Below are 17,081 nucleotides of genomic sequence, written 5' to 3' on the forward strand. Positions count from 1 at the left end.
AATAAAGGGAACATGGGTTTTTGTGTTTATAAGTGTAAAATTATTGAGGAAAAAGCTCTAGATTCTGAAGATTCCATTTCAGTTTGTTTGTTTAAAAAAAATATTGCAGATATTAAGCTTAATCAGATTATAGATAAGTTACGGGGAAGTAAAATATCCTGTGTCGAATAAAAAAGACTTTCAAATCAGCAAAATGTTGAATATTGAAATTGATATTGAATATTGCTAATGTAAATAATAAACCAAATAAAGAAAAACAATAAAAATGTATAATTTTTTTTTAGATATCTCTTTAGTTTACATTAGTGTTATTTATTTTTCATAAAATGTTTTCATTCAATTATATTGTAACTTGTTGTATATACAATGCATATTCGACAATGAAAAAATGAAAATGACAAGGGAATTCTGAAGTTTCCTATTTCTTTGATTTTTTACAATTTGTTTGGGCAGATATAAATTTATTTGCAGATATTAAGTTTAATCAAATTATGATAAGTGATAGGAAAGTAGAATAACTAGAATAACATCAAAAAGACAGAGCATATTGAATATGTATATAATAAAACCTAATAAATAAAAACAATACAAATATATAATGAACCTAAATAATGGAAAGAAATATATGATTAATGAGGAATGACTTCTGACCGAATTTCCCATGTCGATTTCTCCATTGATTTTATTTATTTATTTATTTATTATCGATTCATTATTTTCTTCGGCTTTTATTTTGGAAGCATACGCTGTTTTCGTCGCCGGATGCGTGTCTTTTATGTCTCGTTGTCCATTTCCGGTGCGGTGTTGTTGTTGTGGCGCTATGATATGTGAGCGCGGCCTCGATCTTTTCCCGTGAGTTTTTGTCGCGTTCTGCGGGTTTGATGTTCCGCGCCGCCGAGATCAAGAGCTTCGGTAAAGCGGGAACCGGCTGGTATGTGTCTCACTGCGGGACTGCATGTGTTTTGCCATCATTCTGTCTTTTTTAGAGCCGATCATGATGTGTGTATTTCTGACCTGATCTCACACTCACAATAAACTTAAACTGCCGTTGTATTATCATGTAGCTTTTGACAATTTACAATGGTATTCTTATATACCACAGTTCATGAATATGGTAATCATTCATTACAACTAGTACCATGGTATTACCGTCTGGTACAATCACTGGACCTTTGTACCAGTACTTTGTATTACTGGGCTAATACTGTGGTGTGCTTTTTAGAGGTATAGCTTGAAATCGTCGATCAATTGATTGATTATCGTGACTAATTATAAATCCAGCCCTTATTAAAAAAATGTCACCGTGTTTCTATCACCATTATGTATGGTCATAAAGAAGGCAATACTATGGTGTCATCACCACCAACCGTGGAAAATATAAATCCTGAAATATTGACTTTAAATATTCCCCCAGTCATTCAAAACCTGGAAATAACAGTAAAAATTGTGATTTCTGGGCCTGAATAAATTAATAAAATAAATACATGAATAAAAATCATGGACATTCTTAAAATAAATAATGGGCAAATCATAAAATTAATAAAATAAATAATAGGAAAGTAGTAGAAATTAATATATCATTATGTGACATGGCATTTAATATTTGAATATGTGAATAAATATATATATATATATATATATACATTAATATTAATATTTTTTTCTTCTGCTGTTTAAATTGCTATCTTAAGTACAATCTCTATAAATTCCTTTATGGACAAATGGATTTTTTTTTCATTAGGGGTTTCATTTTCTAATTTTAACCTAATTTCACTCATTTTGATCAGGCACTTTCATGGATGAGCTCGTGCATGACCTGGTGACAATCCCCCCCAAAAACCTAAAAAATTTATAAAGTAAATAAATTAGTAAAAAATAGACAAGATAGTGATTTATAATAGACATTAATAAACCATTATGTGGCTATTACATGATATGGCAATGATTCAGAAATCATGGAATCTTTATGCCGTTAAGCTCTCAAATATTTAATTGACTAATTGACAATTATATTTTAAAATCCTTATCCAGTTATCATCTCATTTGTGTTTGTCTTTTCCGAATGTTTCACCTAATTCAACTTGCATCACTCATTCTCATCAGGCACTTTCGGCGGACGATGGACGAGCTGGTTCATGATCTGGTGTCGGCTCTGGAGGAGAGCTCAGAACAAGCCCGTGGAGGGTTTGGAGACGGCGGAGATCACGCCCTGGCCGTCGGTTGCCTGTTGAAACGGCAGGCCCGCAAGCGTCGTGGCCGGAAGCGCCGGTCCGATAACCCCCACCCGCCGTGGGACACCTGCCACCTGAGCGAAGGCTCCGAATCCAGCCTGGAGGAGCAGAAAGACTATCGTTCGTCTACAGCAGGGGGCGCTCACACCCGTGACAACAACAACAGCGACTCGGACGAGCAGCTCGGGGCGAAGCGGCGGACGCCCCTCACCGCCGACTCCGGGAGGGGGAAGAGGCCGATTTGGCTGGAAGACTTGAGCGGAGCGGACGGTTTGGGAACCCGAAGTTTACGGAGGCGTCGGAAAGTCAAGCGCATGGCTGTGGATCCGCCACTAGATGTCGCCACCATGCTGGCTCCGCCTCCCAGAGCACCAGCAGTAGGAAGCAGCAGAGGGGCGGGGTTTAGTCCGGAAGCCAAAGGGAGTGACGTGAACAAAAACAGGGTGAAGAAAAGGAAGTTTACGGCGCAGAGACTCGCACAGGACGCGGCGGATGAAGGCGTGGTGGTGGAGAGCGAGGAGGCGGGACATACGGCCAAAGATAAGATGGAATTTGAGGAGCAGAAAGGCTCAGATGAGGACATGAGTGACAGGTGGTTAGTGATCTTCTTTTCTGTGTAGCCCCTCCTCTTCCTGTTTCTCTGTCTCTCAGAACAAGAGAGATTTTTGCTGCTTTTCTAGCTCTTAGACTATTTTCTTGATATGTTTCTGATCGTGGCCTGCAAACACTCCTCCGTCATCCGGATCAGGACTAGACCTCTAGTTTTGTAGCAGATCTTTTATATACCAGAGACATTATTAATAACATCCTTTATTAAATCCACTGAATATAATAATTACAGCTACTCACATCAGCATAATGTAGTCATAAGGCTGAATCTCATGAAATCTGTCAGGAACATGGCCAGGTCAAATTTCAACCCAAAACCAAAATAAGAAAAATATGAAATCCTGTTTCCAAAAATATGATTTTTTTTTTTTTTTCATGGTGACATTATTTTTGACAGTTATACACCCCAATTCTCCCAATTACCACAATGCGCAAAAATGCATAATGGAAAAAAAACAAAAACACAACAACAATGGCATATTATTTAAATTTGCATATTATTTAAATTATATAATGGTCATATTTTACTGCCTTAAATTTTCTGATTTTAATTCAAATAATAAAGCAAAACAATTGATTTAAAATGATAAACTAAAATTAATAATTTTATTACACTAATATATCACTGCAATACTGAATTATTATGAAAATAATCACAGTGCTAACAATCCTAAAGTGTTAGTTCACCCCCCCCCCCAAAAAAAAATTATCCTATAATTTACCCACCCTCAAGCCATCCTAAGTGTGTATGACTTTCTTCTTTCAGCCGAACACAATCATAGTTATATTAAAATAAATATCCTGACTCTTCCAAGCTTTATAATGGGAGTGAATGGCACCTTTTTTTGAAGACCAAAAAAGCGTATCCATCCATCATAAAAGTAATCCATACGGCTCCATGGCCGTATAAAGGCCTTTTCTGTAAGAGAAATATCCATATTTTTAACCTTACAGACTATAATCACTGCGTCGGGTCAGAGGTCACTCGTCCACCGGAACAAGACTCGCGTACGGCCATTATCGAAGTTATAAATATTGATATTTTTCTTACAAAAATGTATCACTTTGCTTCAGAAGGCCTTTATTATGGATTACTTTTATGATGGATGGATGAGCTTTTTTGGGCTTCAAAATCTGTTACTATTCACTCCCGTTATAAAGCTTGGAAAAGGATATTTTTAAATATAACTCCGATTGTGTGTGACTGAAAAAAGAAAGTCATATACACCTAGGATGGCTTGAGGGTGAGTGAATTATGTGATCATTTAGATTTTTGGGTGAACTAACCCTTTAAAGGGATACTCCACTTTTTTTGGAAATAGGCTCATTTTACAACTCCCCCAGAGTTAAACAGTGGAGTTTTACCATTTTCGAATCCATTCAGCCGATCTCCGGGTCTGGCGGTACCACTTTTAGCATAGCTTAGCATAGATCATTGAATCGGACAGGACCATTAGCATCTCTCTCAAAAAAATGACCAAAGAGTTTCGATATTTTTCCTATTTAAAACTTGACTCTTCTGTAGTTACATCGTGTACTAAGACCGACAGAAAATGAAAAGTTGCGATTTTCTAGGCTGATATGGCTAGGAACTATACTCTCATTCCTGCGTAATAATCAAGAAACTTGGCTGCCGTACCATGAGTCCAGCAGGCGTAATGATATGACGCAGCACCTGAAAATAGGTCTAATAGGTTAGACAAACTTAGTCCCGGTCACGTTGGAAGTTACCGAGCTGGGGACTATTTTCAGGCGCTGCGTCATATCATTACGCCTGCTGGACTCATGGTACGGCAGCAAAGTTTCTTGATTATTACGCAGGAATGAGAGTATAGCCATATCAGCCTAGAAAATTGCAACTTTTCATTTTCCGTCGGTCTTAGTACACGATGTAACTACAGAAGAGTCACGTTTTAAATAGGAAAAATATCGAAACTCTTTGGTCATTCTTTAGAGAGAGATGCTAATGGTCCTGTCCGATTCAATGATCTATGCTAAGCTATGCTAAAAGTGGTACCGCCAGACCCGGAGATCGGCTGAATGGTAAAACTCAACTGTTTAACTCTGGGGGAGTTGTAAAATGAGCCTTTTTCCCAAAAAAGTGGAGTATCCCTTTATTGGTCGTAAAAATAGGCTTCATATTGTTAGTGCACATTTTTTTTGTCAGATTCTCTCTTTTACGCAAAAGGCTTAAAACGACATGTGTGTGTTTGCAGTGAGACGAGCAGCGTGAGTAACAGCAGTGATGGGGGTCTGTACACGAATGACGAGGGAAGGCAAGGTGTGTATATTCATACATTACACAATCACCATATATCATGTATAGCATGAACACAGAGCGTATGTTCAGCATGTGTTGTGTTTCAGGGGACGATGAGCAGAGCGATTGGTTCTACGAGGGCGAGCCGGGCGGGGCTTGTGGAATTGCGGGAGTTGTGCCGTGGTGGGAAAGAGATTCCAACGAACTCGACCTCAATGACCCCATGTTCAACAGCATCCTGACCGGAGCGTTCCCGTTAATGTCACAGGGCACTCAAAGAGGTGTGTGTTTAAATGCTCTTAGGCCCCGTTTACTCCTGGTATTACGATGCGTTTTGGTCGATCGGATCACAAGTAGACGAGGGAGACACATTACCGTTTACACCTGGTGTTTTAATCTGTCTCTTTTGTCCACTTTCAATCACTTCTGTCCTGATTTCTTCGAGGGGAGGGTCTATGAGCGGGTAAATGTATGAGCTTTTCAGATCTTTTGATCTAATGGATGAAATAAGCTCACGCAATTTACACATGAACACGACCGGAGAAAACCGAAAAACACACAGAGAGCTTTAGTTTCTGCTCTGACAGCCAGACCCCGTTTACACCTGTATTTAGTGTCGTCCACTTGTGATCCGATTGACCAAAATGCACCTTAATATCAGGTGTAATCAGTGCCTCACAAACTTTAGCATGAGTTGTAGTTCACATATGTGTCCACCAGAGGACAGTGCTATACAACCCATAATGGAGACACAAGGAGGACCACATAACCCATACATCATCATACATCTTCATCTTACTGTCTAAGACAGAACCTGCAGTGCCCAGTAGCCTTGCATACTAAACCAAACATAATAAAACAAAAATGCACAGTAATAAAAGTAAAAAATATGGTGTATGTTCTAAGAAGGTCAAATTTTGATCACATACACTGATTGTTAGGTCTTCTCTCTGAAAGTTTTTAACAAAGGCTTGTTTTTCAGGGTTTCACGCCCGGCTCGCGCGACAGGCCTGTCTTCAGCAGTCACAGGTATGTGCGCTTGTCTAAAATAGGAACTTACTATTTGATATTTATATATGTATATGTGATACGTTTCATTCTCTTTCCTAACAGGGAACCTCTCAAGGAATTCCTGATAGATTACCCAGATTATCCCAGGATCCTCAGAAGTAAGTCCTGATTGGCTTAAAGGTATTTGACAGCCTAACATAGGGATTGGCTGTATGACAACGGGCAGAAATGTCAACCAGTGAGGCCGTTTACACCTGGTATTAAGATGCGTTTTGGTCGATCGGATCACAAGTGGACGACACTAAATACAGGCGTAAACGGGGTCTAAAACGTTTTGAGCTCGTCCACTTTCAACCACTTCCAGAGGAATTTGAAAACACATTTGCCCGGATTGCTTTCGTAGTGTAAAAGATCATGTGATCGAATGTGTTCAAACAGCCACAAAAGACCGTCTACTGACCTAATGCGCAAACATTACGGGAAGAGCTCTAGCCAGACGGGATTTAAACTTTAGCTGGAGACCCAAGTTTGGTTTGAAGATGAAAAATGTACCAAGCTCAATGTTCTCTCACCACTGATTTCTAACACACACTCACAGCGTTCGGCTGGTCTTGTGAATGTCAGAGCAGAACTAAAGCTGAGGCTCTCTGTGTGTTTCTGTTTTGTCCGGTCGTGTTCATATGTAAATTGCGCCAGCTTATTCCGTCCATTAGATTCAAAGATGCGTCTTAATACCAGGTGTAAACAGGCCTCAGACATTCCACGACCCGTCAACATGTTCAAGCAGTGGCAACGAAAGCCGAGCAATGCCGGGTAACACACTGATCTGACAAAACTCAACAAAGTGCCTGTCTGTGGCCATCTGTCGCCGTGTTGTGGTGCACTGTGAATTGGCCTTTACACTGTGTATATGTCCATGCTGCTTTCATTGGGCAGGACTGCAATAAATATATATATATATATTTTTTTTAACATTGTTACAAATGTGGGAGGGATGAAGACACATGGAGCACTGTGAAAATACAGAGTGGCGCGTGTCAATGTTTACTACAGCTTTAAATCTGGCCCTGGCTTTAGTTTTAGTGTTTAGATTTTTTTTTAGTTCAAGTGTCTTCACATAGTGTGAAGCTGTGACTTGTTCATTTGTTATGAATAATGTGATGATTATTTTCATTTTTTTCATTTGTATCCATTCTTTTTTTATAAATAAAAGCAAAAGTAATCAGATTTGATGAAGCACCTTTCATTTAGAAAGTACTTAGTTTTCTGGATTGCCTGAATAAAATAGGTATTACCACATGTAAATACATTTTACATTATTACATTTATTTAATTTAATGGTTATTTTAAAAAGTAAAAAGTAATTAGTTTTTTATAATTTTTTATTTTATTAAAAGTATTAAACTCAAATATATTTAATTTAATGGTTATTTTTTTACACTTTTTTTTACAAAGTAAAAAGTCATTTACAAAGCAAAAATAACATTGTATTATTATATACAGTGGCGTTCAAAAGTTTTAGATCTGTACGATTTTTTTATTCTAGATTTTTTTTTTTGTTGAAAAAAGACTTTTATTCAGCTTAAATTAAATTGATCAAAAGTGACTGTAAAGACATTTATAAAATCAAAGAATCTTGAAAATTGTTCACAACACAGGAATAAATAGCATTTTAAAATATATTTAAATAGAGAAGTTATTTTAAATTGCAATAATATTTCACAATATTACTGTTTTTGCTGTATTTTGGATCAAATAAATGCAACCTTTATTTTTTATTTAACCGATCTAAAACTTTTTAAAAGTAGTGTAAATATTATATAAATGTGAATGTACTCATATTTGTGTGTCGTCCTCTGCAGCTCGTGGTTCAGCTCCGGGACTAGAAGAGACCAAGTAAGATCTGCTCACTATGTTCAAATATTTCTCTCTCTTTAGATAAATCTATGCTTTATTTACTGTATGCCTGTATGTGTGTAATAAACTAATGCGGTATGTGTGAAGTCTTTACGTTTGACATGCAACTTTGTGAATGTTCAGTTGCTTTGGGATTCTCGTAGCGACAGAAGCCACAGGAAAAGCTGCGCTCTTAAGACTGCCAGCAGGTAAAAATACATAGCATTTATAATAATGTAATAATATGTTATACTGAAGTCTGTTTACAAGGCTGTAGCTAACCGGTCAGGGCCTCAGTTAGCTCTTCTGTGCCATTTTGCCATACACAAACCAAGTTGTCGATTTTCAAAATATGTAATTTTAGCATAATCACCTAATCATAATCATAATTAAGCAAGTAACCATCTTAAACTCTATCTCTCTCTCTCTGCAGACAGACAAGTGGTCATCTTGGCTCTTTGTGTACTGGAGATATAAAGAGACGACGGAAAGCTGCACCTGTCGGAGCTCCGTCAGCCTCAGGTAACACACACACACACACACACACACACACACACACACACACACACACACACACACACACACCACACACACACATCGCATTATAAAAGTTCCTCTAAAGAGACATCAGACCCACATGCTGAATACTACATGCAAATGATGAGTTCTTCTTTAAAGGGATAGTTCACTTTGAAATTTATTTTTGGTATGTTTTAGCTTACCTCAAGGGCATCCAAGATGTAGGTGTTTTTTTTTCCGCAGTAGTTTCAATTTTGATATTTTTAGGTCAAACCGTTCTTGTCTGTCAGTCATATAATGCAGGTCTATGGTCATTATCTCAAAGAGCATGCACAGAGTCCAAATTAAAACAATTCCCCATCGTCCAAATTAAACAATTCCCCATCGTAAGTACACATTGATGGCCTAAGACACGAAACGAGTGGTTTGTGTGAGAAAACGAACAGTATTTATATCGTTTTTACCTCTTATACACAGCCATGTCCGAGTGATCTGATCTGACGTGTAAATAATTTACTTTACACTAGATGTCGCCTTAAAGACATTCGTTCCAATGAACTGCCGTAGACAAGGCGACATCTAGTGTGTATATATCTATGCACCAGTCTGCGTACACGTCAGATCAGATCACTCGGACATGGCTGTGTATAAGAGGTAAAAACTATATAAATACTGTTCGTTTTCTCACACAAGCCGCTCGTTTCGTGTCTTAGGCCATCAATGTGTACTTACGATGGGGAATTGTTTAATTTGGACGACAGGGAATTGTTTTAATTTGGACTCTGTGCATGCTCTTTGAGATAATGACCATAGACCTGCATTATATGACTGACAGACAAGAACGGTTTGACCTAAAAATATCAAAATTGAAACTACTGCGGAAACAAAGACACCTACATCTTGGATGCCCTTGAGGTAAGCTAAAACATACCAAAAATTTATTTCAAAGTGAACTATCCCTTTAACACAAACGGTTCATGGAAACATGCGACCCATTGTCCAGTTAATTCCCAGCATGCATCATCAGGAAGAGTCGGAGGCTTTTCGCCGTGGTAACAGTAAACTCTGATTATGTGCTGGTTATGTGATTGGATTGGCAGCTGAGCAGACAGATCAGTGCTGATCTCATTTCCTCATTAAACTCCATCATTTCCTGCCCTGATCTGTGACGCAAAGCACATGCCTGCGGTCCCCGGGGGTCAGAGGTCACAGAGCTGAGATTATGCATTTCTCCGAAACTATTTAGCGTTTATGAGGAGCAGGAAACTTGACATGTATCATCAGGATTATGTCTCTCTCATTCTCTACTTTAGTCACCCTTTACATGCTAATACTTTACATTCAGGTTCAGTTCGTCAACATTTAGGTTAAGAGCATGAACTTAAAATGACCAACATTTTTGGACACACTATATTTTAGTGTTCATGCTGCTGTGCATTTGCATAAATTAGAACAGTAATTCTGATCAACTAAATATGCTAGTTATGGCATGTTTTGGAGCTGCTTATAATTATACGTAGTTCTTATAATTAAGATAATTAATTGCAGTAATATGTGTAACATGAACACTAAAACAAAAAAGTAAGTTTGTTACTATTTTTGTTTCTATTGTTCATTTTTGTTTGTTCATAACACATAAACTACTGTCAATTTACACAAACTGAGATGTTAAAAATGCATTCATGTAAAAATTAACATTAATCAAGATTTATAAATGCTGTACAAGTTTTGTTTGTTGTTAGTTAATGTAAGCTATGGAATCAGCATAACAACAGCATGGAATCAGATTTTATTCTTAATACACACTTCTGGTTGTGAGAAATTATTTATATATATATATATATATATATATATATAAATATAAACTGGAAGTAAAACTTCCAGATGCATTATGGGAAAGGTGTAATTGTGCTTGATTTTCATGAAAATCACAATACAATACAAAAATTCTATCATATATTATAATATTTCATTTTGATATTATTTTATATTATAACATAATTTTATATTGTATTATAATTTTATGTGATTTTGCCCTTTGAATTTTTGGGGTGAAATGCACCCTGGACGTGTTTGTGTGATTCACATATATATATATATGTATGTAAACTTTAAAGGTGCTCTAAGCGATGTTGGGTGACATCACTTCTTGTTGACGTTCGAAGTATTGTCAAACAAAACGGAGGCTAGCTCGACCCTCCCTCCTCCTCATCCCGTCCACTCCCCCTCCCTTCCGTGCTTCCCGAAACAGGTTTTCCAATGTAAATTCGGGACTTTGCGCGTTCTTTCTCCTTTTCCCTCTTCTTTGCTATTTGTTCATCGGAACGTCGTCTCTTTGGTCGTGTGTCGGCCATATGAAAATTCAAGAGAATATAATGCTAACGTTAGTCGTTGTCGTTGTCCAGCACATCTCTCCTTTAGCTAACTTCACTCTTCATGCTTCTCTCTCCTCCACTCCCCACACCCCCCTTCATGTGCACGCACACTAACACCCCCCCCCCCCCAAATCATTCTTGTCGGTTATTGGCTGGAACACTGTTTGTTATGTTTCGTGGTCCAGGTTTGCCCAGTTTGTTTTTGTTGCCGTTTGTGGAGCCTGGGCTGTCTACAGAGACCGTGTGTTTTTACAGTGTGTTCAGGGGACAGGCAGCTACCGGATAGTGAGGAGATGTTTGCTGGATGTGACAAAAAATGTTTCAGCCTAAAAAACGCGGCAGACGATAACCTAAAATCTTAATTCTCATGTTATGTTACCCTTATGCACATTTTTATATATTTAGTGTGTTTTTGAATGCATTTCAGGCCTTGATGCAGATCAGGGTTGATCTACAGATCTGACTTGTGGACTCTTTCCACTCATCAAGCATTACAAGGATCAGCGAGCTTTACTGCTTAATGCAGATTATCCTTTTCTCTGTGTCTCTCAGGCATAGTGGGCGAGAGCGCTTCTCCTCTCCCGGAGTCAAACGTGGGGAACCGGATGCTGCAGAGTATGGGCTGGACTCCAGGGTCGGGCCTGGGCCCCGACGGCAGAGGCATCACTGAGCCGATCCGTGCGTCTCAGAGGCCGAAGGGAGCCGGACTGGGCTTCAACTGAGCTCGAGCCAAGAACAGAGAGAGCAAAATCCGAGAAATCGTCTTTCTCTCCGTTAAACCTCAGAGTGAACAGCAGCCAGCCAGCAGGAGGCAGCACTGAGCTGACAGACCAGTAGATGTAGGGAACGAGGATGGACAGAATCCAACGAAATAGTACACCTGCATTGGCCCAGACAAGGACTGACTCTAGAGCTGCCTCACTGCCCACACACACACACACACACACACACACACCCTGACTCATCAACAGCACCATTTCAGTTAACTCCAGGTAAAACATGATGCATGTCATGAACAGTCAAGAATTTTCCATCCGACAGAATAGGAAGAATTTCATAGGAAAAATTATATTTTGCATAACAATTTTTTTTGTTGACTTTTTGACATTATTTTCATGTCAATTAAGCACATTTATCCTCAACATGCTTGTTATGGTAATACATATATATATATTTTTTTTTTGTCAGAATGAGTATTTTCTATATTCAGTACAATGATGACAAAATATTTGTTTGCATTACTGTAACGAGAATTTGGGAAATAAATGTGCTTAATTGTCATGAAAATGTTTCAATGAAGAAAAAAAAAGAAAAAGATTCTAAAAGCCTTCATTTTCTTTATGCAAAATATAATGTATTATTTCTTTATTTTGATGTTGATTTTTAATTCAACTCCCTGCACAAGTATTTAAACGAGCCCGTGGGTCGTTATCAGTGATGTTAATTACTAAACCAACCGCCAAACCTCAGCTCTCGGTGAATACCAGCGGAAATTAGCTAAATATTAGTTTCTTTTTTCGAAAATAATTTTTAAATATTAATGAAGACCTGTTTTAGCAGATTAGAACAGTCCAAATCGTCATGTCTCTATTCATTTGATATTTGTGTATCTGATGTCACTCATGAATGATATCATTTGGTTTTTAGTCGTTTTTTTTTTTTTTTTACATTAATTTATAATAAAAAAAAATATTTATTTTTTTTCATCCTGTTTTTTGACGTTTGTGCAAATATCATGCACTAATAATGAATGTCAATACCTCAGCCAATCACACTCGTGTAAGCAGTTCTGCACGTATGAAATGCTGAAAAGATGCCGACTGAAGCAAGCGACCGCTGCTCTTTTACACGACGTGCGTTTTAATGGTGGTATTATATGAGGGTTCGGGGTCCATTCTGTTCCTTTCCATTGTGTTTCATTTGGAATTCTGTGAAATGCACGTATTTCTCAGCAGAGTTTGAGTAATGAATTAGATTAATTGACTGAATTGGCTTAGTTCAGATGGAATGAACTATTCAAGGATGTGACACACTTGCTACTGACGACTGTCATTTCTGATTGTCACAAGGTGAAGATTAAGTCATTGTTGGGTTAACACTTCAATGCCTCTTAGGAACAATCCCAGATGATTGGAGATGCTATTATCTCTTTGGGCTGAATGTGACATCACTTCCTTTCTGGTGTTTGTACCGCCCTGAATGATAAGTGTTTTTTTTTTAATGGTTTTGGAAACATGTTGTATTTTTGAACCATGTTTGCACTCAGAATGAACCGTTATCAAGTCGTTGTTGATGTGAATGAGGAACATGTCAGTCTCTTCCTGTGATCTGTACTACATGCCAAACTCCCAAACATGCTTCATTTGTTTACTTTGGTCTTTTTGTCGTTTTTGCCAATTTGCATTTTGGGAACGGGGTGATATGGTCTTGATGTGTGTGTTCTGTATGTTCATATACTGTAGATCAGTATTAAAGCGCTCTCTGCTCAAGGTTGAATCTTTGAATCTTTCCAATGATCCTCCATCAGATTAAATTTCACAGTCATTCAACATGCTTAATATTTTCAACACATTTCAGTTCATCTCAGGATTCTATAGTTCAAATTCATTAATTAAATTTGTAAAGTTTAATTTTTACTTAATTATTTTATTAATTATTTAATATTTTTTATTATTATTTAATACGTATTGTTTTGCAACATTAAATTGTTGGCTTCCTCCAAAAAAAGTGGTCATGGTTTTACTAGAAAGAGCAGCTCGGACCTTCTGTTAAACGTCTCTTTTGTTGTTCCAACGGAAGAAAGAAAGTCCTTCGTGTTTAGAAGAGCATGAGGGTGAGTAAATGAATAACTTTATTAAGAGAAAACTCAGTGATCATGTTGATTGTCTTCAGGGGATGTTTAACGGTAGTTATTTCATATTCTGTGTGTTTATTGTGAAGACTGTCAGTGGGTAGATCAATACTAATATCCTCTCATCAGTACAGCGGATCTCTAGAGTAATTATAACTCTGCAATCTAGCAGAAAATTATACCAATGGACTCAATATGTCTCTCTTTTCTGCTCAGCAACTGATATGTTGAAGATTTACTCAAAGCATCACAAGAATCCTGATTAGCTCTGAAGTATGCAGTCAATGCCACAAATAATAGATAAACAGAATGACATAATTTACTATAGAAAGTGTGATGTGTTTGGGCGTCACAAATTTAAGAAATGTTTCTCTTTTTTTTACCTACTGTTAACTTGCCGCACTTTTATTGCCTTTTTCCCATTCAGATTTTAGTAATCATCATGAATAAGGTATAATTCGAAACATTAAAAATTCGTGTTTTGAAACGGTACTTTAATCCTTTAAGAGGCTCCTCCCCCTAGTGGGCGGTGTCATGTTTCATATTAAACAATTTACTGCACTATTTTAGAATCTAATCTTGACAAAACTAGCATCATTAGAAAGGTCTGAGACCATATTGATAATATTGACAGAACCAGCTAAAAATATAAATAAAAATCGCTATTTTTGTGATGTCAACTTCAAATTTGGTTTGATTATTATATTACAAATTATTTTGAAATATGTGTTTTGTATAAAATAATGTGGTAACACTTTATTTTACAGTGTCCTTGTTACATATGTTACATGTACTTAACATAATAACAGTAAATTATGCATAATTATGCAACTAACCCTCAACCTAATCCTACCCTAACCCTATAGTAAGTACATGTAGTTAATTAATATTACTTCGTACTTACATGTATAATTACACTGTAACAATGACACCTTAAAATAAAGTGTAACCAATAATGTTTAGTAAAGTCCATTTGCTTTACAGTAAACTTGAACTTTTTAACACTTTCTCTCTCTTTTTTATTTTTTATTTTTTGAAGTGCATTAATTTGCATTAATAGTCTTGTTGAATTACAACCCTTTAGATTTGGTTATGCATTTTCAAGTCTATGTTCAAAATAAGGAACATTAATGCATTTAGGATGTATTTCAGATACATAAGATGTATATTTTTTATACACGCAATTCAATTGATGATCAATTGTGTCAAAATTGACTTGTTTGATTTTGTTTAATAGAGATGAGGTCAAGACCAATGATGTGTTTAAAAAGTATTGCATTTTATTTTTAAGGCCTAAAAGTCCATAAGATATGCTCTAAAAATGCTGTCATAAATTCTCTCTCTCTCTGTGTGTGTGTGTGTGTGTCTCTCTCTCTCTCATACACAGACGAGCGTGAGACAAGCGAGATGTGAATTGTCTCGGTCAGAGGAAATCCAGCATGTAATCCTGCTCAGCTCATCACTTTGAGACCTGAATTACGTAACACTCGGCACACAGGTAACAACTGCCATACACACACATCCAGACTCATTCATAATACCACGAGTTGTGCTAACACATTTAAGTCAGATGTGACCGTAAAGTACATTCACACCTGATGCATATTGCACAAAACTGGAAAGCACTTTCTTGATCTATTAAATTGATGCATTGAGTGCTTTAGAGGATAACTAATCACAGGACTGGCCAGGTTAGGGCTTTCAAAGGGTTGAATGTTACTGTGTGAACTGTGTTTTCTGCTATGTGAAATAGTCTGTGTGACACTGAAGACTGGAGTAATGATGCTGAAAATTCAGCTTTGCATCACAGGAATAAATTACATTTGAATATATATATTAAAACAGAAAACAATTCTTTTAAATTGTAATATTTCACAATATCACTGTTTTACTGTATGTTTGATCAAATAAATGCAGCCTTAGTGAGCCGAAGAGACTCGATTCAAAAACATGAAAAAAGACCCCAAACCTTTGAACAGTATAGCGTGTTTACAAAGGTCTTTATAGAAAACATATAATCATACAATGCCATAAACAGTAAGAACAAAAATAAGAGAGCGAAACAGAACTAAAAAGGACAATAAAACGCATAAATAAAATAAAACAGTGGACCAGCATAGCCATATAGAAATTCAATAGCATTAGAAATATTGGTACCACTTTACAATATGATTCCATTTGTTTCATGTTCCATGTGTTCCATGTGTTCCATTTGTTCCATTTGTTCCATTTGTTCCATTTGTTCCATGATTCCATTCTAACTGATGCCACTACATCAGTTAGCATGAACTAACAATGAAAATAGATTAACAAACACTTTTAGATATTACTCACTATGTATTTACATTTACTAATGGGACCTTATTGTAAAGTGTTATTGAAATATCATGCTAGAATCTTTCTAATGATGCTTGTTGACCAAGAGTCTTGCTGGTTAAACTAGTTAAGGGATATAATCACGTGAGCGCATGCTACTCTCTGGCTTATAAAGCTCTTTTAAAAGACACCAGCAGTGATATTTGCTCTGTGTGAAATGTTTCATCATGATCTGAGATGGGTGTATTGTGATCCGGAGGGACGAGGAGGATGTTTAATGAGGAGCGTTTCCTGCTCTTCAAATCTGCAGTGACAATGATGATGGTGAGAGAGTTGCAGAATCAAGTAAACGTCGGACTTGGACACAGAGAGCGTTGAGATCTCCCTTTGTGTCCCAGCTCAGTGTGTGTTTGCCCTCGGCACACGAGTGGACAGAGGCTTTCTCCAGTAATACCACTGAAAACACGGTGTGTTTACCTCCTGCATAATGAAGGCTTTCTCCTTTCAAACGCCATGATCTCACATAAACACCTTATTGTTTCTTGAATGTTTGCTGAGGATTAATTAAAAAATATTTTTTTTCATTGAATCGTTTTAATATACTGAGAGAGAGAGAGTTGAAAGCCACGCCGAGGCACACTCTTAAAAACAAAGGTTCCAAATGGATGTTTTAGCATCAATGCATTTGCACTGTTTTCAGTTCCACAAAGAATCTCTCAGTCAACCGTATGAAGAACATCTTGAGAACCCTTTTCCACTATAAAGAACCTTTTGTGGAATGTAAAGATTCCATGAATGTTGAAGGTTCTTCATGGAACCATCGATAAAGAACCTTATTTTTATTTTTAAGAGAGCACTGAATCACTGTGCTGAGCAGCTTAGTGGAGTTTCTCCATTATTGAGAAAATCTCAATAAATGCAAAAAGAATTTGAAAAAGATATCAAAAAGCATAATGTTCATTTTTCAATCCGCTGCAGTTTGCATATCGCGTTGGAAAATAGTGGGACGTTTA

At 37.1% G+C, this 17,081-nt stretch overlaps 1 protein-coding gene across 2 annotated transcripts; it reads left to right on the forward strand.

Moving 5' to 3' along the window:
* The first annotated feature begins 788 nt into the window (after positions 1 to 788).
* On the forward strand, positions 789 to 13,390 carry gpatch2 (G patch domain containing 2). 2 transcript variants are annotated; one of them, XM_082148070.1, is made up of 10 exons: positions 789 to 931; positions 2,104 to 2,826; positions 5,057 to 5,121; positions 5,208 to 5,381; positions 6,083 to 6,129; positions 6,214 to 6,269; positions 7,974 to 8,007; positions 8,152 to 8,216; positions 8,441 to 8,529; positions 11,454 to 13,390. In XM_082148070.1, the coding sequence occupies exons 1-10, from the start codon at positions 882 to 884 to the stop codon at positions 11,621 to 11,623; spliced, it is 1,473 nt and encodes a 490-aa protein (XP_082004196.1). In that variant the 5' UTR covers positions 789 to 881; the 3' UTR covers positions 11,624 to 13,390. The 2 variants fall into 2 exon arrangements, with proteins under 2 accessions (XP_082004196.1, XP_082004197.1); XM_082148071.1 differs by having other exon boundaries at positions 2,104 to 2,823.
* The last annotated feature ends 3,691 nt before the right edge of the window (positions 13,391 to 17,081 follow it).

Source organism: Leuciscus leuciscus, assembly GCF_965113295.1.
Source record: "Leuciscus leuciscus genome assembly, chromosome: 19".
In the NCBI taxonomy this organism is placed as follows: Eukaryota; Metazoa; Chordata; class Actinopteri; order Cypriniformes; family Leuciscidae; genus Leuciscus; species Leuciscus leuciscus.